Source organism: Squalius cephalus, assembly GCF_949319135.1.
Source record: "Squalius cephalus genome assembly, chromosome: 11".
Lineage (NCBI taxonomy): Eukaryota > Metazoa > Chordata > Actinopteri > Cypriniformes > Leuciscidae > Squalius > Squalius cephalus.
The window spans coordinates 17,365,734-17,389,630 of NC_137132.1; the positions used below are offsets into that span (position 1 = coordinate 17,365,734).

Below are 23,897 nucleotides of genomic sequence, written 5' to 3' on the forward strand. Positions count from 1 at the left end.
TCAAAGCCAATAATCAACAGATTTTTATTGACAAGAATTTATATCTGCAGTTGACATTAAAAAGAGGTTGTCATATTCACAGAAGGCAGGAATGTTTTCATTAGAAGCAATCAACAGTATAAATCATAGCAGAAATAGTTGCAAATAATATTGCAATAAACTCACAAATCACAATAGCCCATCCAACACATAAATCATACATTCATTGCACACATTTTAGCTTTGATATACACTGCTGCTGAGGTCTTTTAACAAATGCAAAGCCATGTGCAGAGAAAAAATTTAATTATGAAGGAGAGCGTGATGATGAAAAGTACAGTAAACCGATTCCAGAGTTCATATAATCTTCTATTAAAAGAACTATAAAATAAGTTATGTCAAACAATGGACAAAAACAAATATGATCTTTACAAAAGTGAACAGTAGATGAAGTAAAGTAAAAGAATGTATCCAAATTTCTGCATTCCAATAATCTCCCATGAACTAGTTCTTGTTCGCAGAGAAAATATCTCTAGCATGGGAAAACACAAGTGGTAAATATTTCTTCCTTACAGCTCCTGCAGGGTAAAAACATCTACAATGTGAGCGTTTCTTTCTTTTCACCCCAACCTGGGAAATTATTTTAAAAGCCAAAACAACTGGTTTGTCATTTCAGAGGAGACAGGAAATCCTAAGCTCCTCTGTTGTGGAGTACCTGAGACCTGAAATCTCACTCTTCTCCACAGGCACCTTTACCCAGAGCAAAAGCCAAATTCCACACAGCCATTTACTCTTATAGTGAGGGGACAATTATAAAAACGTTGGCTTTAAATCATTTTGATGTTGGAAATCCCAGGGCAGAAGACTTTGTGCCAGAATAGCAGCAGGTTTCTTTTCTGGGCCACATTGCCCTCTGTTTTGCTTTAAGTGCAAGCATATTTCAGAGAAATGTGCAAAGTAAATGACACTGTGGGTTTTAGTGTTGTAAATTGGAGCCAAAAAAAAGAGGGATGGGGGGGTGGGGGGCTTGTTGGGGGGGAATGTGGCAAAATGACTCATTCATGCCAGTAATGTGTTGAGGTTCAGGAAAAGAATTGAATCATAAGGCTTATAGTAATGCAAGTCATGAAAGCCTCAAAGTTAAACAGTGATCTGTAACCGAACATAAATACATACAAAAAAAAAAATAGCAGTACTATTTACATCCCATTTTAAGCATGATAAAACTCGAGCGGAGACTTGTCAGGCCATGCACAAAAGAGAGCGCTCACATTAGTATATTGATGGGAATAAAGTTCCTGCTAATTTACTGAATTCTCTTTTTAATGAGCTTTTCCAGTTTGCGGATACGGGAAGATTCTTGTTCAGGGGTGGGGGCACTGAAGGACAATGACGGACCACCGTCTGGTCCTGAGGGCGGAGTGGGCAACCTCTGTCTGAAAAGCTCCAGCATGGTGCTCTGCTCACTCCTTTTCAGACCCTATAGATTTAGAGATTTAGAGGTAAAAGAGGCCAATCAATTTCAAAGATCTTTTCAATCATTTGTGTTTACTAATATATATATATATATATATATATATATATATATATATATTTTTTTTTTTATTATTACTAATATTTTTTACAGTTTGACTTATTCTCTAATGAATCAATTATAGATGTTTGTGAACCAGTTGAACTAATTCTTTCAAAAGATCTGACTCAATACTAATAGATTGATTCGCTCACAAATTGGAAATTAACTACATGAGAAATTACCCGCAAAGGAACATTTAAAGTCATTATTGTGTTAAATGAGAAAATCATTAAATAGTCATGACAAAAAATGTATTTTGATTCAACATGGAATTTATTACACAAACTTGAATGAATTACACTGCAATTACAATTGCATAAATAATGGAATAATATTAATGGGTATTTCACATTTGCACTCGTTACTCCTGTGATATTCCTTAACTATATCATATTATATAAATATGAGAATAACTCATACAAGGGCATTTTTGTCCCAAAATCTAGGATTTTAGGGACAAAAATTTTATATATAATATATATAAAATTCTTTTTTTTACAGTTTTATGTGGGTCTGCTGTTCTACTAGTGGTCAGATTTTATGAAATATGAGGAAGTTTTCCCTGAAGCAAATAAAACAGACTCACCTTCATATCTAGTATCTTCTGGAAAGTCTCAGGGTTGCTGTCAGCAAGGAGCTTGATGTAGTTGTCCACAAAGACCACGGATGGTTCGTGAGGGGCCATGACCACCTGAGAGGTGGAAGAAAAAAAGAAAAGTCAGCTAAACCACAACTGGGTTCTCTGAACACATGACACTCTAGGAGCAGGAGACAACATAATACAGCGAGCTGATAGATAACGCGCTAAACAAAGACAAAAACTTGAAGTGTCTATTTAAGGCTCATTTTAACAGCATAATAACTCTATGCTTGAACGAAGCTGAATTAGCCTCACCGGTAATTTTTTTGTGGGGTATAATGAGAGAGTCTCAATTGAGCAATAAAAAAAATAGGTTGAATGGGGTACAGGCCTGCATTGTGAATCTGTTTCTTTTCCCTCCAAGGTTGGGAGAAAAAAAAATGTTTAATTGGATATCTTGTGACCATTTAGATTTGTAACAGGGCAGAAAAACACATGGCTGACAGATACAACTGGGGGTGGGGGGCATCTTAATCAGCATCCTGTGCAACATTTCCCTTTATACAATACCCATTATTCTTTCTTTTCTTTTTACTCTCAGTACCTGAAGGGATACACCAGGATATGCGGATAAGGGTCAAAACAAAGCGGGACACGGAACACTTCAGATCATCTTGAATTCTTAACGTTCCTTCCTTACCACAGAGTGATTTACTTAGCAACCATCCTGGAGACAGGCCAAGGATAAGCCTCGAGAAGGCTTGTTGTAGTTACCTCGTAAATGAGAAAGAATAGAGAGAGCACGAAAAGGAAAACGCGAGGAGGGGGAGAAAGTCTGCCTTTCCATTAATTTCCAAAAAGAGCCACAATGGGGGGTGGGGGGTGAGACAGGCAAGAAAAAAAAAAAAGAAAAAAGAAAAAGGAGAAGACTGTGGAAAACAGCCACGTCTCACAGGCAGCAGCAGCAGCATGCTTGGCTTGCGCTACCTCCTTCAGCTTCACATCTCTCTGAGGTTTGGGCCCTAGGATGGGCAGGAACTCATTCCCAGCCAAGGAAAGAGAGAAAAAGTGAAGACATCTTTAACAGATTACTCTCCACGTTTACCCTGTAATGAGCATCACGTGGACAGCCAAGCCACCACCAGCAATGAAGGTCCTGTTTCACCCATAAACCGCTTAACCGGTGTCACACTTCACTGATGTAATTCATCAACGATTAAGAAATAACAATGACAAAGCAAGACTGAGGTGGCAAACGATTGTGCCATTGTTTCACTAAGCACAAAGCAAACAATACCAGCCGCTGATTCGCCTGGCCAAATGGCAGCAGAGCCCCTTATGCTATGGAGCATACTGAAGTATGAATGACTCTTCCAAGAACCGCAGAGCTAAATGCTGATGAAGATGGAAGTAATTACCTGAGAGGCACCTGGGGCCCAACAAAGCCAATCATTAAACGCCAACCAGACTTTGAAGACCCACTGTATGCAAGTCAAGATCAAGGCCAGGTTTCTTACACAGACCTTTGAATTTCAATTAATGAAGGGCATGTGTTCATCAATATTTATTCAGTGTATTGTCTAATCTGGCTTATATAGAGATGGAAAAATACAAACTCGGCTGTTGCAGGGATAGTTCACCCGAAAATGAAAATTCTGTCATCAATTACTCACCATTGTCATTTCAAACCCATAAGACTTTCGTTAATGTTCGAAACACAATTGACTATATTTTTAATGAAACCTGACAGATTTGGGTTCCTCCATTGAAAGTTAATTCCTCCAAAAATTTCTAAATTCAAAAATTTCTTAAAACCATTGAAAAAAAAACCAAGCGGTTTAATCCAAGTCTTCTGAAGAGACAAGATCGCTTTATGATGAACAGATTTAACTAGGGCTTTTATTCAAATATAAATATTGATCAACGCACATACATAGAGCTCGTCAAATATGATGAACGGAAGCTGAAACGTACTTGCTTGACGCACGAGAACCGATGTGGTTTGTTCTTGTGTCAAGAAAGAATGGGTCAGCTTTTTTTATCCATTTATTTAATTGAAAATATCTTTGAGTTTTGAAGTCTTAAAGGTTTGAAACAACATGAGGGTGTGTAAATGACATAATTTTCATTTTTGGGTGAACTGTCCCTTTTTATGTAGCCCATGTTTTCTTATAGCATTTTTCCTCTTTTGTAAATGCTCTTTGCATGATTTTGCACAAATAGAGCTGAACCCAGTATAAACATTAGGTGGATAAAGGCTGAATTCCAGGCAGTTAAAAGACCAGGAGCAGGAAAGCCCCGAAGAACCTCATAAAAGCCTGAGGAGCATGTGTGGGGCTGAAGATAAGGGTCATGGAGAGGAAGGTGGGTCTGGATATCAGGGAGAGGAAGATTCACTAAGGCACACGCTATCCTCTCCTCCTGTTGCATTTCATAGTACAACACAGAGCTCATCCGCCCAACCAGAACATCTGTCTACACATGTTAAAGGGAAACACGATTTTCCTTACACTTCTCAGTATCCGTTGACACTCTAATGTTTGCAACTAAATCGGTCAACCCTCTTAGACCATTTATGAAAACTAAGGTGCATGGATGGGTCAGAAATCATTGTGCCTCCCAATCTTTAAAAATGACTATATTCATCCCTCCACTTTCTGGGAGATAATCATTAGATCTTTAAGAGGTTTAAGGCCTGTTCACATTAAGACGAACATTCAGAACGAAAGTTTTTTCCGATAAAACATTTTAATTTGACGGCTGTTTGCATCTGGTCATCCGTCAATGTGACAGATTTTTACAGCAGGGTGTTATGAAATCTTTTCCATTCCATTGAAAACTGGCCAACCAATAGGATTTGTGCTTCTGGTCATGTGCCTGGAGTGTGCATAAAACTACAACGTGGTCATAGCAACTATTGTGCTAATTGACAGTGATTAGCAGAAGAAGAACTGTCAGATAACTACCTACTGTCAGATGGTGAAATTTTCATTTAGAAAATCAGACCAAATTTTTAAACCGAACATTTTGGTGTGAACAGGCTTTAATGCTGCTGTCACTAAAGCAAAATAGGGACAACCAACGAGTTTGTTCTGATCACGTCAAATTCACTTTAAAATCCATGTTTCTCTCTTAATAATTTTAACATAAGTTGTAAAGGGGAAAAGAAGTTTGAACCCCACTGTATGTTACAAGTCTATATGTAAATATAAGTAGAGATCTATGAATGAGGAATATTAAACTGTGGACTGCTAAGGCTGCAGGCAGAAAAGCCAAGGCATGTGAGCACTTCCTGTCTCTCAGAGAGAGCTCATTAAACCAGACGTGCACAGCTTAGTAAATAACTCCAACCGAGCGCTGCACCACACAGAGCTTTATGAGCAGCTGATCATTAAAGACTTTCCTGTATTGAGCTTCTCATCAGGGAGGCCCATTTAAAAAAGAATTGGGTGAAAGCTGAGCGATTTCTAAAATGTTTAAGGGTCGTGAATGAACATAAGGTTCCCACCTTGAGGATCATCTCCGCTCGAGTCATTCCTTTAACCACTATTTTGGTGTAGCTGGCCGGGGCTTTACGGACCACCTGAGAGCCAATGGAAGGGAGGTCTAGAAGAACGGTCTTGAGGGAATGTGTGTCCAGGAGTAGCTGTTAAGGAGAAGAAGAAAAACAAAACAAAAAGAACGCATTTGAACTTAGTCAGGTCTATGAAACCCAAACATCCCAGTGTCTGAATCTCCACCTACCTGCTCTGCTCCAACCATGCTGATTGGCTTACACCTGAACAGGTGGTTGATGAACTTCGGAATGAAGGAGCTGAAACGAATGGATAGAAAGTACAGTTAGCAGAGGTTTAGCAAACCCTGTGTTATGAAAGAGTCTTTGTTGCAGTACTGACTTGGTGAACTTAATGCAGAACTGCGTGAAGTATTTCCGGGTGGAGGCCAGGTTGTCTCTAATGATGGGCACATTTTGTTTGATGTGCATGATTACAGAGGTCACATACGGGCTTTGGTCTCCCACATGTTCCACACTCTGCCACGGCATCTGTACAAACATAGACAAAATCAACTTCAAGTCTAGTATAAATATCCTAAAGACACTCTTAAACAATGTTGTTATTGTTAATTAAAACTTAAAGATGGAAATAAAGTAAAATAATAAAATAAATATTAGATGAAAAGCCTAAAAATTACTGAAATAAAAATGAAAGTTGAGTAGAAAAAAAATACATAGGACAAAAGCACAAACCAAATTTAAGAAATCTAAAAAATATGAATAAATGCTATGATAGTATATAAATACTTAATAAATACTAAATTAACACTAAAATACTAAATATTTGTGTTTTTACAGTTTAATTTTAAATGAGTGTTAGATAAAGGTCAAGGTAAAAATAGGGGAAATAAGCATTACAATTAAACACCCAATATTGCCTGGTATGATAAATAGGGGGGAGGGGATTTAATATCAGCCGATAACTGCTATGATACCCGTATAGTACCTTGCTCATAGCTGTAAGGGCTGGATCACATGCAGCATCCAGGTCCTGAACCAAGAGCTGGATACTGTTTGAGATAACCCTGCCAAACAGAGAGATTCATGGGAACATTACTTAACAACTATTAATTAATTTCCTTGGGCAGATATGTTTTTATTTAGTGTTGAGGGTAAAGTCAGTGTGACTGGTAATTACGTGCTAAAGGTGTCCATCTCCCCAGTTAAGTTGATTCTCTCCATCAATGACTTGTCCACCTTTTCCTTAAGCTTCTCCTCCAGCTGTGGACATGATATAAGACATTTGCATCATAAAAAAAAAAACCCATCCACTTATGATATGTTAATTGATGCATGCGTGTTGGCCACCTGCTGTGTGGTAGCCAGGCAGTATTCGGCTGTGCTTAGGATGCTGCAAATGAGACACAGCTCTTCCATTGTGAACTTGGCCGCTTCTGATCCCTCTTTCTCCTTCAGCAGGCTGCTGATGGTCAGACCACCACTATTGGTGCTGGTCCTGCATGCAAACAAGCACAAACATGGTTACCAAAGAACACGAACTCAACCCTCCAGCCCTCCCCGCTGAAAGAAACAGAAGAAAGACTGCATGGAAACCACAAGACAGCTTCTCAAAAACAAAGATCCCTTTTGAAACTCCCAAAGACAATACGGGGTAAACCACACAAGGCGACGGGTGGGGATTTTTCTTCTTTTGAAAAGCGGCAACAAGAAACCCCACAAATGCGACCACACAGAAACGTCCACTCGCTCTCCTCTCAAGCATCACCGCAGCATAAACACCCCCGAATAAAAGCCTCAGCAACTGGGAGGATCAAAATTCTACCATAACAAGGGAGAAGGACCAAATAAAAAGTAATGTGAGAAAGTCAGGTGGCTCAACTCACTTGGGAAGGTTTCCAGAGAGGATCTTCCAGGCATACTCGCGCAGATACTTCTGGAAGATGGTGCTCAGAGCAATCATGGGTTCTCCGGTGCTCAGTTGCGAGCATTGCACCATACACTTCTTGTAGTACACGAAGAGATCTGCACAGCTGGGAAGTACAGCACCTCCCTCATCTGTCCCTGATTTAGGGGGACCCTGTGCCCGGAAATCAGCAACAAAACGGTCGATCAGCTCTCCGAGATTTCTAAGACAGAAAACAAAAACATTAATGGCAGTAGGCCTAGACATTATCTACATTTCCTCCACTGCATAAATCTGTGGAATGGATTTAAACATTGCAACATATGTTAAACAGAATTAAAAAAAATAAATACTAATTAAAATCTTGCATATTTTGTATTTTATTAATTCATTTATACATCTGTGGTTATGCATTTATTTATTTTATTAAAGATACCAGGATGGGTGAAGTTCTAGATGTTTTGAATGTTTTCAGTACTGCTTAGTTTCAATATCAAAAAGCAAATTAAATAAAATATATGCAAGGTGAATTTTTTGGGGGTATTGGGGTGACCAATCTGATCTCTGTGTTTTGTTGGGAAAAATACTAAATATTAAAAATGAAATAAAATAAAATATTTGCAAGGTGGATCTTTTTTGGGAGAGCTATCTGGTGGACACTGTTTTGTTGGAAAAACTACACAACGAAATATTTAAAATAAAGTATTTGCCAAATATTTGCTTTTTTTGGGACAAAGTATATGATGGATGCTTTGAGTTGGAAAAAAATTAAATAAAAACTTGGTAACTGAAAACAGTTAAATTAGCAAAAACATTTAATATAGTTAAAAAAAACAAAAACAGATTGCACCACATATCTGACTATGACAGAAATCCTAATGTGTTAAACTTGCTTTGAACAGCGATGTATTGTAAGGTCAGTAAATAGGCCATCTCTCTCAGCACTGAGTAATCAGATAGATGCTGACCCCAAGAGAAGAATGTGGACACTCTCATGCCAGACAGGTCAGTGTGAACTGGTATAATGCAAGCCATTGTTAACAGAAAGGTCATTCTGCTTTAGGCAGTGCCAGCGGAGTGTTTCATGGGCCAGAGAAGGGCCTGTACAAGAAGCCCTTTTCTTGGGAGCCCCGTGAGTGAGAGAGAGGTAAAGAACGAGACCAGACGAATAGAGAAAGAAATCAGCTGCCGTTTTCAGGTTGTCTGCAGCATCTGTGGTTACCAGCTAATGGGAACCATTTTTGCCTCAGTGGTGAGGCGGAGAGAGTCAGACAAGAGAACTACTGAAAAGGGGTGTACAAGAGAGAAACGATCACAAACCAAATGAATGGGCTTATTCCCATTTGGCTTGTCTGACATGATTGTGCACAACGTTCCAGCACATTTCACTCACTTATCCTGCGACTCGATGTAAACGTAGAGATGAGGCTCAAAGCACTTGGACACAATGCCGTGGAAGGGGTTGTCTGGAGCCTTGGGCTTCTTTGGCTGTGAACAGCAAAACATTACTCAATCAGAAATGTCTTAAGAGGTTCCTTTACGTGTGCCAGTGTTATTTTATTATCATTAGCCGCGTTTCCATTACCCTTCAAATTGCGCAATTTGAAATTGCGAATTGAAAATACGCCCAATGGAAACACGTCAATTTCTCAAAAACTCCCATTTATCTCAAAAAAGTTTTTACACTCGCATGAGGTGGTTTTTCAGGCAATTCGAACAAGAAATATTCTGCAAAACTGCAATGGAAACAGTTTTTGCACATTTACAGGTCACCTGACGTAGATGACGTGGTGTGTTTGGACAGAATACGACAGAGTTCTTTATTAAATTCATATAACACAAAAGAATTACAGAAATAATGGATTCTAAACCTCAAATAAAAGCCACAATCAAGACCTCGAAGCAGATATGAGTGAGAAACACCCAGAAACACCTCATATGTGCCGCTATAGTATAATAAGGGTCGTTCCTTACCATTAATGCTTGGAAAACACACATACATCTCCTTACATTAATAATAATGGCTAGTGCAGTGGCTGGAATATAGTACAGAAACCTACCAACGTCCGTTGCCATGTTTTTTGGAATGATTTTACTTATCGCGAGAGGAAAAAAATGAAGTTTTAGTCGCATAACATCGGTTAACGCCGTCATTTCGCAATAGTTTTTTGTCGACATTTAGAAAAGAAAAAAAAAAACGCAAAAGTTTTGCGCAAATCTGTAATGGAAACGCGCCTATTTATATGCTATTACAGTTGAATTAGATTTTATTTTTTATATTTTCATGTTTTCAATTTTTTTATTAGTTTTAGTTTTTTTTACATAAATCTATATAGTTTTTATTCATTTGTATTAAATAGTTGTTATTTTAGTGCTTCAATTTAAACAGAAACAAATGCTGCCTTGGAAACTAGCTGAAAAAAAAAAAAGTTTACTTTTTTATATTTTATTTTCAGTTGATGTTTAATTTAATTCAAGTAACAATTTGTTTTATGGCTTAAGTTAAAGACAATAACCCTGGCATGTGCTACAGTTTGACAGGAAGGTGAAAGGAAATTCTGTTGCAAAAACACCACAGTGATAACGGTGAACTTTTGAGGAACCCAAATCATCAGAAATGTTCTTACAACAGCTAAAACTGAGAACATCATTGCCAATTTAAAGATAAAAGGAAATAAGTGTGCAATAAATATAGGACCTGAGCCAAAGTCAAGCAGTTGTTATATTAAAGTACACGTTAAGTGTTTGATAAATACATAGCAAATAAAGACTTCTAAACACACAGCGTCTTGAATGTTTTCATAACACGTCAATTACAGAGAATAAGCGCCTGATCTAGGCTAGAGTTCAGATGCAAGTCAAATCAAACTACATTAGAAAGAAATGTAAATTGCTGGAATGGTACCAAATGCGGTATCAGAAGATGGGTGGAGTATAGATTGGATATGGTGCAAATAGGGTCATTGCTGCATGATAGAGAGAAAAAAAAGATAAGCAGCCTCACTCTATCCAGATCTTCCTCCTTTTCTGATACATTGTCCTCTCCTGACTCATCTTCCAGAAAGGGGTTTGTTGGCTCTAGAGGCGTCTCAGGTTTTTTCTGCTGAAGAGAGCAAAGGAGAAGAAACATCACACAACAGCCAGATTACCAGCATGTTCACGCCTCTCAGTAAAGCCCTTTGCCCGCAAACAGGCATGGTCCAAAACAAAATGCAAGTGTGGGATTTCCTCACCCCGGGCCCGTCGTTCAAGGTGCAGCCTGAGAAGCGCTTAGCCAGGAGTCCCTCGAAATTGGTGGTCCTCTGAATAGCGAAGAGCAAAAGCTTGACCTCGATCTCCCTGGCACGGGTTCGCATCAGCTTGGCTAGCTCGATTCTGATGAGCAAATGAAACACAGACATAGTCCTTCTTGGCACGTTAGGTTTTGCTTACAACCCTGTGTCTAAAGCTTCAGGTCAGTGCTTTTATAGGTCAGCGTGTGCAGATGCCTGGTTTGGCTGTTAAAAGGAACCACAGTGGATCAGTGTTGTATTCAAAAGGAAAGATTTAGTTACCATCAGCTTGAAAAATAACCTTTTTGAGAGCCTCCATAGGGAGAAGATGGTGGTGTGGTGTATCCATTCTTATATAAAGTTTTGTCAAAAAATGAGAAATATATTAGATTGGATTACAGTGGACCTCAAACGTTCTTTCCAGGCATTGAGGGTTTTGTTATGACTCTTTTGAGAGGAATTCGACTATAGGCAACACACATACACACACATAGCCTACTTTAGACTTTATCCCAGACATGTAACCAGTTCCTTTCCATCTAATCATTCATGTCGTACTGTGCACAATTATGTCTTTTGCTAAATCATGCCATAGTGGTGTGCTGTATAATGTCTAGTCTTCTAAGCTAACCACTAAATGCACATGTAATTCTCCAGGTATATTTTCTCTATGGGGTTATGGAGATAATGAGGATTTATGCTGTGCTGATATCATGTCGGAATTACCGTAATTACAATTCTACTCAGACTCTTCAGACTCAATTAATAGTTTCTATGGCAACACTCATTATGCCAAAATGTACCCATGTCTGGCTTTGTCATTGAAGACAGCAAAATATATAATCACTATAAATGCCTTCCTTTATATTCTCTTTTCTTCCCCCAAAACACAAAATATGCAGAGGTACCTACATACACTACAGTTCAAAGGTTTGGTGGTGTTTTTTTTATGTTTTCATAAGTGTCTTATGCTCACCAAGACGAATATTGTGAAATATAAAAATAACTGGAATGGTACTAGAAATTGAGTTTTTCTATTATTATACAGTCACATGACTTGTTGAGATATGTGCACATGACTTTTTGGATGTGCATGCAGGAATTTATTAGATCGTAGTTTATGTGAATGTCTTGACAAAAAAGAAAATCCTCTAAAGAGCTAATATTATGTGAATGCATAATATTATGTGAATGCAGTGTTAGTGCGAGGTGTTCAGTCGGTACCTGGTGATATGACAGAACTCTACAGCGATGCGCTCGGTCATCCACCACTCCTCAGGGAACATTCGTCCATACTTCTCTTCATAGTCCACGAGCTGACGCTTGATCCACGCATAGCGCCGGTCTATTTTGTCGAGCCACGCCACCTGTACTCAGGACAAACAGCAGAACAGATCGTAAGATATATGGTTTAGCACAATTTCTGCATGTACAGGATGCACAAGGACACACTCACATCCTGGTTCTCTTGGAAGAGTACTAGGTATTCTGACAGGTGCTGCCTGATGAACTTTTTGATGATCTCCTGCTTAATCCGAGGATCCAGGACATTCGCCACCAAGCAGGCATCTCTGAGAACAATGCTAGGACCTCCAGATTTCTGTAAATAACAAACTAAAAGTTTTTTATCTGTCACAAGAATGATACAGAGACTAGCTATGCATTAATACTAAAAGTTGATTATTTGTAATCTTTTCATTAGAATGCAATATCTGTACCTTTGACCCCTGGGCAGGAAAAGTCTCCTCGAAGTCAGCCAGTATCTGTGTACCAAGCTCACTCTGTGCGGCTTTAACTCTGAGGAGGGGGGCAAAACAAATGGGTTAGTGTTTACAAGACACCTGGTAGTTTCAGGATTCCCTGGTGTCTAGTGAGATTATCAAAGCAATAAAGTCAAGACACCAAATGTTAAAATCTAGAGCAAAACAAGCTACATTTTACAATTCTTCATAACAACTGAATTTAAAGGGGTTTATGACATGGATTTTTTTAAATATGTTCCTTCTAATGCACACTTCTAATGTTAATAAAGTTTTCCACAAAAAAAAAATTAATACATTATATATATACGTGCGGAAAAACAATTATTTTCAACCTTCATTCTGACCCTCTATTTGAAACTCCATTTTCTAAGGGGCGGCTCCTTTAAGGCTTGTAAATGCCACTGTTATGATTGGCTAACGTCATCTTTGCAAATGAAACGGTATTAACACCCACTCATTATTGCACGCAAGTAAGTGTTTTGAAAACGTTATCTATACAAAACTGTAATTTACAGAAAAAGCATTATGAAAAAATTTACTTGCGGTTTGTGATGCAGCTGCAGTCAGATCCAATACAGCTGACTGCTTCATCTTTCAACAAAAGACTGTGCTGCATCATAAAATGTCAGAAACTGAATGCTGTATCTAGTTTATAATGGGTTTTATTTGCTTTTGATATGTCTATGTTAAGCGACTGAATAACAGTGGGTGGGGCCTATGGTGTGACGATGTATAACTATTCTTCGATGTCTTGCTCTGGAGGCAGTCATATGCAAATGTATTTTCCGGTGCGACATCACAGATCCCAGTATATCAAAGCGAGACATTTTTGGAGCTTGATTAAAAAGGTAGGATAGGCAATTTCGGAGAGGCTAGCAATAACAAGCTAGCTTTGAAAGCATAAGATCCCGTCTCTAAAGCCACACCTCCTTTAAATCACATGAACGCACACAGCCAGAGCAGAGTGTCACAAGAAACAGCGTTAAATTTACCTCATGTACCAAAGCACATAACAATAATAATGGACGTAAACGGATTCATTTCGCCATTGATAGGGTTGCCACAGAAACGCATAATTTCAAGCAGCTCCAAGTGCGAATGTCACAGGTTATCATCTGAAGAGAGTTTCAACCAGTATAACAAAAATTGTTTCTGAAAAACATTGCCATCCCTACCTTTAATTAAATGCTTTGTTTATAATGAGGTGAAACATGATGGATGTTTTAATGGCACAAAGACCTCTTATATGTCATAAGATCCAGGAAATCAATTTTATTTATGTCATGACTCACTTTTATATAAAGTATTATATATCATAAAGTATTTTCTAATATGTTTTTTCTAAGTAAACAGTCATTCAAAACTATGTGCTAATCTCTATTAGAGCAATGTGTATAGCTGGTACCTAGATCCCTCCTAAAATAATGGCTTGAATTATTACTATTGGCAATTGGGGAAACAAATGGAACAGAGACTGAAATATCAGCTACTTGCATGAAAAGAGACGTAAATTTAAATTCTATTAAACAATAAGGTCAAACTGTACTTTGGACTAAAAATCTCAGAGACAGTGTAACATAAGCCCAATTCCATGAAAGGGTCTGGAAGAACCATAACTTGATGATTAGAAGATGCTCTTTTCATTTTTGAATCAGTTGCTGGCACAAGTGTCTTCCAAAATAAACATCAAGATACTCAGAGGGAGAGAGAGTGAGTGAGAAAGAGAGACGGAGACACATGCACTTGCCAGTCAGACACCAGTCTACAACGTGGCACATGGCTGCCAATTTGCTCTCTCACCAGCTCCATTAAGACCTCCACACTGTCTGAACCACAGCACATCCCTCAGCTGCCGCCCCTGATCTCTGAAACATCTCTGCCACACCTTATAACCAACCAGACATCTCCATTTAGGGACAGTCGGGCTCGGAAAGAAAGCATCTCAGTTTCTCCATATTTGGCATGTACTAATATTAAACATCACAAAGATCCAATTAGACATCACAAGAATTCTCTCAAGACTTTTTTTGTCCTGTAATATGTGTTAAGCTTGTGTAGTTCAAAACAACATCACTAAAATCATTATTTACATTGTAAATTCCTAGGCACAGTCCCCACCCTCATCAAATATAATCTCTTTCTACACCACAAAAGAAGCGGACGAGAAAAAAAATGAGTCACGCAGCGGTCAGAAAGCGCTGATGTACTTTGGCACACTTAAATGCTGTTTTAACGAAAACACTGGATTCGCTTGATGTACAAATGCACGGTCAACCAAACAAACTCTCATCATCACTCAAGGACGCCTGTGAAAGTTCTTATGAACCGAATGGGTAAACTTGACAACAGGGGCACTGAAAAGGAACTGCGGATACATGCTTTTCCAGAGAAACATTTAGAACCTGGAACAATCAGGGGAATCATATTTCCACATCAAACACCCTTCCTTGCCATCTGCTTATGAAACAACAGCTTTATCAGAGCATCCAACATAAACAAGCAATGGGAAGTGCAGAATCATAGGGACCGGAGCCTCATTTCTTTCCGAACAAAAGGCTCAGTCTCCGAGCCTGCAGGGGACGTGGACAGCACCACCCAAACCAGAGAAAGCACCTCCACTGGGAAAGGCCTGAAACAAAGAGATGCTTTCCGCTCTGGGAAAAGTCCAAAGTGGGGGGAAAGGTAAATAATGAGACACTGTGAAGCAGATTTCCTTCCTGTGCTCATCTTCAGTAAACATAAACAGGATCTTCAGACTCTCAGCACCATGATTTAGTCAAATAAACAGTGTTGAGAGAGTCTTGTGCTTGTATCCTTACCTCTCTGAGAGCTGGCGTATCTGGGGGATGCCCATGTACTTCTGGAAGTGCTCAAGCACGTTGACTACACCCTGAAGGAGATTGGCCACCTCTCCATACTGCCTCTTTCGAGTCATAGCTCTGCAAGGGTACAACGAGACAAGTTTTTAGCACACTACTATGAATGAGCAAACATACTGATCTTGGGAAAAGGTATCTTGAATAAACGTACTCAAGAGAGTCCACACCGCCAGCCAGCATGTGCAGGTGATTGAGGGTGGTTATAGAAGTCGTCAGGTGACGCTTTGCATGGTCCAACTGCTTGATGTCCCGTGTGATCTCTTTCACCTGAAGGATTTTTTATTTTTTGGATATATTAGGTATGCACTGATATTTAAATTCTTGCTGATAATTATTATAATATTATTACTGTATGTATAATATTATATTTAGTGTTTTCAAATAGATTAATCATGATTAATCGCATCTAACAAAAAAGTTGTTTACATGTGTATATATATATATATATATATATATATATATATATATATATATATATATATATATATATATATATGATAATATTTATATATATATACCGTATACACTATATACATGTCTGTGTGTGTATACATACTGTATATACACAGACATGCACACACAAAAATATATAAATATGATATTATATACAAACTCATATTATGTAAACAAAAACTTACGTTATATGCGATTAATCACGATTAATCTATTTGAAAGCACTAATATTATATTATAGCACAATATCATACGGAAATGATTCTATGATGCTGATTTGGTGCTCAAGGAACATTTCTTAGCAATGTTGAAAAGATTAAATTTTTCAGGATTCTTTGATGAATAGAAAGGTCAAAAGAATAACGTTTCTTAGTTTTCGTTTGTTTGAAACAAACCTATGAATGGGATTATATTATATTACGTTATTTATATTATAAATTAGCAATAAATATAACTTTACTGCTAAAGATGTAAAAAAAAAAAAGTCTATGCAACTTGGTCAACTCTAAAACTAAAATTAATCAAACTAACAAGTGAATTTAGGAATCACATCAATATTATATATATATATATATATATATATATATATATATTCAAGATTTGCTCAAGATTATTTTTAAAAGTGTTATTAAATTATTAGTGTTGAGTATGTGAGCATTAAATGATGGCAAAGGTAATCTATTTGTAAAAATAGACAAAATGAACATGCACAATTCAATTACTATTGATCCAATACTAAAGATGATTTATCCTTATTATTTATTCAATACTAAAAACACTCCAATATTGGCTAATAACCTATATGGTACCGATATTTCATCCACCCTTCTTTATATTGCTGGGGACACAGGAACAGAGCTTTGCTATTGTTCTCCTGCCTTCCTCCCCTTGCCCTTCCTCTGTTCTGCACTGCATAACATTCACAGATGGCCAGTGCATTACCTTAGGCTCAAAAAGAGTGCTGTGGACAAAACCACAGGATGTCACAGTTTCTTGTGCCTTGGTTACCCAGCCTGTTGGGGTGGGTGGGTGGTGAATGGCTATTTACTCTGGGTCGACTTTCAGGCCTTAAATGACTAGGTTCCTGTCTAGAGGGCTTATTTTTACTCACCATTTGCTCCGATTTCTCCGCTTTGTCTTTGATGTCTTTGATTTTGCCAAAGAGTTGCTGGATGGCTTTCTGGGCCTCCTCCAATGCCTGGAAGAGGAGACAAAAGATCTAAGATGACCCAAACAGCACCGCGGTAGCGTTTTCTTACAGCTCTCTGTCAGTTCGATGTTTTCTGTGAAACAGCAACCTGAAGTTCACTGGCTTGAGTTCAGTTTGTGTTGGGCTGGTTTCATCGCTTTCAAACTAGGCGATTAGAAAAACAGACACTCAATCTAAATCTTACTGCCACATCAAAAGCAATTAATAATGAACCCATATTTAATATGAAAATACAGGCTGAATGACATTTTAATGAACTTGCTTCCTGAGCCTGCCCTCCTAACCCTTCAGCTACTATATTATTTTTAGTGGGAAGATTTCTGTGCTTCAACAGGGTGGGGAACAAACCGCACGGCCTGATGAAACCAGTTTTTACTTGACATTCTTGTATGCGAAGACTGCAGCAGCTGCAGTTTTGGCCCTTCCACATGTTGCCCCACCTGATGCCACCACATCACAAGGCTCCCAGTTTGGCCCTGAAGGGATTCAACCTTACTGGCCACTCAAATGCAGAGTCACGGCAAGTGGCACACCTCCCACTGCAGCCACACTGGCAGTGTTTGGACTCTGACAATGCATAATTACTACTTCCTTTAAAAGCAGCTGCAGCACTGGATGAGTGGGAACACTGGCTGCTGCCAATGTATTTAGAGATGTGCATGGGCTGAGAGTGGAGAAAGTTTGGCCGTTCCCTTTGCCTTGCTTCTTCACAGGCAAATGGAATGCTAACAGCCGGCACCAGCTGCCCCCTGGAATTTACCACTTTTACAAGCCTCCTGAAAAACACAGAGATGCTTTGAGCCACACCGTGTTAACAGCAATGCATCCTCCTTTCAAAGAAAGGATTCTTCAAATTGCAGTATTGCAAGGTCATGCCAAGACATTTTTTAGGGCTTTGAACAAAAAGCAGAACTAGAGTCCAGGTGTTAATTGGGATGCATCTAGTTTAAAGTGGCCATGTTGTAGTTGTGCATAAGAAGAAGCTATCCAGAGTCGATTTTCTGAGGTTAGAAAAATTCTTGTTGGAGGACAGTCTCTGGATCTCCTTCTTATACTGCTGATCAGAAGAAAGAGAAAGAGAGAGGTTTATTTGGATCTGGCAGGAAGGAGAGCAGCTGCTATGCATGTGGACTCTATTTGCAGTTTCAGGATGTTTCCCCCCACCCACAGATGGTTTAGGCAGCCCACAGACTACAGGACGACATGGATGCTGGGATGCCTGCTACATTTCCCTGTAGTGTTGTGACTCGACTAAAGAATATGTAGGAGCACTGAGAAAGAAAATGTTGATTATTAGGACAGTTTAACAGCTGCTGACAGGCATGAATGAGACTGTGTGGTTATTTCCTCTGTGATTATGTGGTCAATCATTTACAGCATTCCACTAATGATGATTATCCTACTAATTATCCGACATGTAATTATTTTCTAAACTGCTGAAGAGATTATGAACAGCCTGGTTGAACAGCTCTGTTTACTCTATTAAATGTCATTACCTTCGGGTTACAATTTTCTTTGTTCTGCAAGATATCAAATATGTTGGGTGATACTAAAATGGTCATTTTAAATGTCTACGGTCATTTTAATATCTTCTTCTGCCACGGTGGACTTTGATTTACAGAATTGTCTTGAGATTTGCCTTCGAATTTCACCCATCAAACTATGATTCACATTTGTTAGTGAGTAGCTTTCATATAAAACATTGAGATATACAAGTTATTTTTATGTTATGAGAAATTGCTTAAATATTGCCTAAAAGCAACATTGCGCAACAGTGGAATGGATGTCCACTACTGTTCAAAAGTCAGGGGTCAGTAAGAGTTATTATTTTTTTAATTAATACTTTTATTTAGCAAGGTGCATTAAACTGATCAAAAGTGACAGTAAAGACTTTTACATTGCTACCAAAATATATATTATAAATGCATGCTGTTCTTTTGAACTTTCTATTTATTAAAGAATCTTGAAAAAATGCATCTCTGTTTCCACAAAAATATGAAGCGGTACAACTGATGATGCTGCAAATTCAGCTTTACCATCACGGGATTAAAAAATACATTTTAAATGACATTTAAAAAAACGTTTTAAATTGTAATATTTACACAATACTGTATTTTCAATCAAATATTGCAGCCTTTGTGAGCATAAGAGACTTTTGTCAAAAACATTTAAAAAAAATCTTACCAACCCCCAACTTCTGAACGGTTGTGTAGCTCTACTTTGCAGTTATCATGCTTCTTATTTGAATTTTTTTTTTGTATTGTCCATTTTAATGTCTCATTGTATTAGTGAAAGTAAAATTTCATTTAAAAGTCAGTAAAAACCTGATTACATTAGACTGTCATGTAAAAGCCCATCTATTCTGTATTCAACAATTCTGTTAAACTATTTAGCTAAACTAAATTGTTGACATGACAGTTTTATGACATCAGCTAAATGTACAGTGGCTCAATTTCGGCACAAATACTTAATTTTAACATACTCAAATACCATACAAGAAAAGAAATAACAAACAAACAAACAAAAAAGGGTTAAAGAGGGTTAAAACCTAGGCATTAAGTCGATAAAACCTCTGTTAACAAAGCCTGCGATGACTAAAACAACTCCAAAGGGACAATCAGGGATCGGTCTATAACGACTGATAGAAAACCACACATGCAGCAAACTTTCCATCCTGTGTTTAGATTAAATATTTATACTACATTCTTGGGGAGGCTCCTTCTTGGCATTCCTAATAAGCAACTCCAGATGCCAAAAACTACATGAGACATCCTGATCCCAACTGGCTCCCTGACAGCTATAAACCTCTCATCTGAATGCTCCATCTGGGAACAACAACATGGCAAACTTTTTATATGGAACTTTCTGCAGCACTGAGGAAAATAATGTATATTAGCGCAAACCCTGCGTGAGACAAATGTGAGGGACTCCTCAAATAATTCACACCAAATGTTTTGGCCCACTGTTGACTTTCCTTTATGAATGATATCACAAATCCCCACATTGTCAAATGCTTTTCCAAATCAGAAAATATTTCCAGGTTGCTGTCCGTTAACAATGATATAAAATAGTACTTTCCTCACACTGTAAATGTCCTGATAACAACCACAAAAATGTTTAGAAAAGTCAGGGAAAGACTCCCCACCCCCCTGCAACTCCCCACGTAATCCACATAAGAGTTATTATAGTTGAAACCATATAAAAATGTCATTTCATTTCAGCTAAACATTTCTCAATTTCATTTAGTTTGACTTGATATACTAAAATAGCTTCAACTAAAATCAATACAAATTTATGTACATATAAAAAAAAACTAAAATAAATAAACACGAAAAAAATAAAAAAATAATAGATTACTAAAAATAAAATAGAAAAATATCAAATTGAAAACCAGTTCAGAATAGTAAAAAAAAAAAAACATAGCATCTCAATTATTCTAAAACAACACTGACCCAAACAGCAGGCAGACGATAACAAAACCAGAGAGGAGTCTGGGTCTTTAAACAGGGTGAAACATCTGTGGCGTGACTGCCTCAAATACTATTTGTCAAGCCCTCAGCTTCATCCAAACTTCAAAGAGACTCGGTCACAAATAAGATGCCCGACGCCCAATTCTAACTTTAGCATTTTCTTTACCACTGGGGAGAAGGTGAAAATACTCAGCTAAGACAAACACATCCGTCCACCTCCTCCACATAGCTAGAAATGTCATCAAGCAGACCCCTGGGATCCCGTTCCAGACACGGATGTCTCCATCTCACTGATAAATACTGCACAGACTAAACAAAAAAAAAAGCTTCAGCGGGTCTTTCCAGTCCTCTCCCTCTGTCTCCACCATCACTCCCAGCCTCGAGTTGGGATGTGTAATCCACACTTCCCGCCGTTCCATCTGCTGAAAGGATTTTTCCTTTGCTCTGTGGAAACAACTCAGAAGGCTACGGGCCGTGAGACTCGTGGCCCCGCGTTAACAGCGATCCGTTCAGACACAACCAGTGCACAAAAGCGGTGCATGCTGGGTAATTCAATCTCAGCTGACCCCACTCGTAGGTCTCAGCCACACTGGCTTTTAACAACCCAATCGCATTTCACCTCAGCATGCTGCTCTGATTAAGAACGGATCTGTGTTGAATCAACATTTTCAGCCTGGTCCAAGAAATAGTAGGACACTAAACCACAATGTGGAATGGAACTGTTGCGGAGAACAGGAAAATTCGGGGTAAAGTGTGCCTTCCTTTCCAGGAAGACACAGCATCTGGGACTTTCAAGAACCTCGGTCACCTCCAGAGACGAGAGATGGAAGAGATGCAAAAGACATCCATAATGTCGAGAGCTGTTGTGAAGCAGGCAGAGAGGTTTACCGCGTACAGAATAACATTCTAGAGCTGCTTTAACCACTACAATGGTTTGATTAGAGTACAAAAACACGTATTTAGTTCGCCCAAACATGAAGACTCTGTCATCATTTACTCACTCTCATGCAGAAGAAAGTTGTACAGGTTTAGAAGATATTTTTAAAAATGTGGGGCTTTTTGTCCACACAATTAAAGTCAGTGGGGATGTTGTTTTGGACCCCATTGACCTTCATTTTATAGACAAAAACAGTTCAATATATCTTCTTTTGTGTTCTACAGAAGTAAGTCAGTCATACATTTTTTTATCTTACAGCCTGGAACAAGATGTGGCATAATGTTGATGAACCCAGATCATTACTTTCATGCTATTTATTTGCCATTTATTCCTATAACCTGAAAACTATGGAGGTATGAAGGGGAGAAAGCTTTATATTTATTATTTTGATCTTAAATTATTCAAAGTCATAATCATCACAACAGAACATACGGCATTGATCAGACATTATGTATGTGGAACCAAAATACTCACTTGTCTGCCATCTTGGCCCACATTAGTCTGTCCCCTCACCACTGTCCTGATGTTGTCATCCAACCGTCTGATTAAAGGAATTATAAACAATATCAATTTAATAAGAATCAATAACCTCCACATATAAATGCAGACCATGTCAGGGTCTAAATATTGAAAACTCACCTGATTTTAAGTCGTATGTTATTCACCACATCGTCTATGTTCGCCAATGACTACAAAATGATTTGGAATGGGGGGAATACATAAACACTACTGAAAATACATCAGCTATCCTTTAATTTCATTTATCTCTTTTAAAAGTCAACATCTCATAAGTCAGTTTTTCATGTTCAGAGAGAGTAGCGCTATCTAGTGGCAAAGAATATGAACATTCAATAGGCCGTAATGTAAAAAAGCATAAATATTAGTAGTATTATTGGTCACTGGCCTCAATATGGGTGACCTAAACACAGATAGACAGGCATTCAATTTGATTCATTAATTATTTGTATTATCAATGCTAATAGCAAACAATAGTATATTGCTCAGAACTAAAAGTTGACCATTTATGCAAGTTTTCTAATTCAGACTCACCTGCTCTGTTGGAAACAAGGTATTAATGTATTCAACAGCATTGAAGTCCGCTCGATCCAAAGGGTCTTGGCTGGGGAAAACCTAAATATTGAACAGATGTCATATGACAAGGCCAAGCCCAGAAAAGCAGACTCAGCTGATTGAGGACCACAATGTTGCTAAAGATGTTCTGTGAGTCTGAAGTGAACAACAAGCTTTACTACACTGCAGTCCATTCAGGTGGCACCAAAAACCTTAACAAATAGATCTAAAGAGCCAGTTGTATTACTGATCTTATGCTGGACTCAACTAGAGCCAGTGGAAGAGAATTATTATTGCTCAATTAACCATTATAAACAATTCTGCACATCATTCCTCTCCAATGATGCTTCTTTAGTCCAGGTCTTTTTCTTTCTCACTGTGAGTTGGAAAACATTAATAAACATTCTGTTAAGAACATAGACTAAAACTACTAGTTAATTTTACGCTCACCAAGAGATAATTAAATATAATTAGATAGAAATTGCAGTGCAATTTAAGTTCTTCATTTTGTGTCCATTCTAAACGGTCTCCCTTGTTTAAACCCTTGAATGTGTCAATCTCTTTTTTCCTGTCTTGACACCTCCCATCAAATAGCAAAGCTAGCAATGATAAATTTACGTTTGCCGGTCCGTTGTGTTAAAAAACGAAGTCGGGTTTGACAACAGTTATCTACGTAAACAAAAAAGTAAAATGATAAATAAAACAGACAAGACCAAAACTGTGAGCTTCAATGGAGAAGTATCAAACTGGCTATTAGCATCTCATGAGAAGACACTCTCTGACACTACAATAAAAACAGACTCAACCCGAATTGATCTCTTACCTGCTCAATGGCCAGCTGCACTTCTGGAGTAAGGTGTAATATCGCCTCCAAATCTTCCACAAACTCTAATTCTTCATCCTCCATCATTGTAAACAGTAAACAGACGTTTTATTTCCTGTGCTGACGTTAATGCTTCTTTACCGTTGTCGATGATCAGGGGAAATATGATTCATTAGCGCCATCTTTCGAGATGGAGACTCAACGCGAGACTATTATCATAGTATTTCAAATAATTCGAAAATCCGAAATCTTGTTATTATCTATTAATTTTAAAACGATGACAATACATTTTTGTATATTTCTGTTTTTAATTGTTGTGTGTCTCTTATATCATAATTAGGCCTACTTATTATACTGTTTGTGTGTCAAACGTAACTGGTTTTAAAACAATTCATCAATCACACTATGAAAAACAGTAAATAGAAGCCTATCCTTTGCAAACAGATCGAAAGAGTAGGCTATTA

General features: G+C 38.1%; 1 protein-coding gene across 2 annotated transcripts; it reads right to left on the minus strand.

Annotated features, from left to right (window-relative positions):
• vps53 (VPS53 subunit of GARP complex) lies at nucleotides 1-23,576 on the minus strand. Of its 2 annotated transcripts, none has more exons than XM_079885151.1 (22): nucleotides 23,434-23,576; nucleotides 22,590-22,670; nucleotides 22,179-22,228; nucleotides 22,014-22,080; nucleotides 17,034-17,120; nucleotides 15,621-15,736; nucleotides 15,410-15,529; nucleotides 12,546-12,624; nucleotides 12,284-12,427; nucleotides 12,052-12,194; nucleotides 10,789-10,930; nucleotides 10,560-10,655; nucleotides 8,949-9,043; nucleotides 7,536-7,778; nucleotides 7,000-7,147; nucleotides 6,830-6,912; nucleotides 6,638-6,716; nucleotides 6,032-6,180; nucleotides 5,880-5,949; nucleotides 5,644-5,781; nucleotides 2,142-2,246; nucleotides 1-1,459 (listed from the first exon to the last, which is right to left on the minus strand). In XM_079885151.1, the coding sequence occupies exons 1-22, from the start codon at nucleotides 23,518-23,520 to the stop codon at nucleotides 1,286-1,288; spliced, it is 2,496 nt and encodes an 831-aa protein (XP_079741277.1). In that variant the 5' UTR covers nucleotides 23,521-23,576; the 3' UTR covers nucleotides 1-1,285. The 2 variants fall into 2 exon arrangements, with proteins under 2 accessions (XP_079741277.1, XP_079741276.1); XM_079885150.1 differs by having other exon boundaries at nucleotides 10,560-10,658.
• Nucleotides 23,577-23,897: the final 321 nt, after the last annotated feature.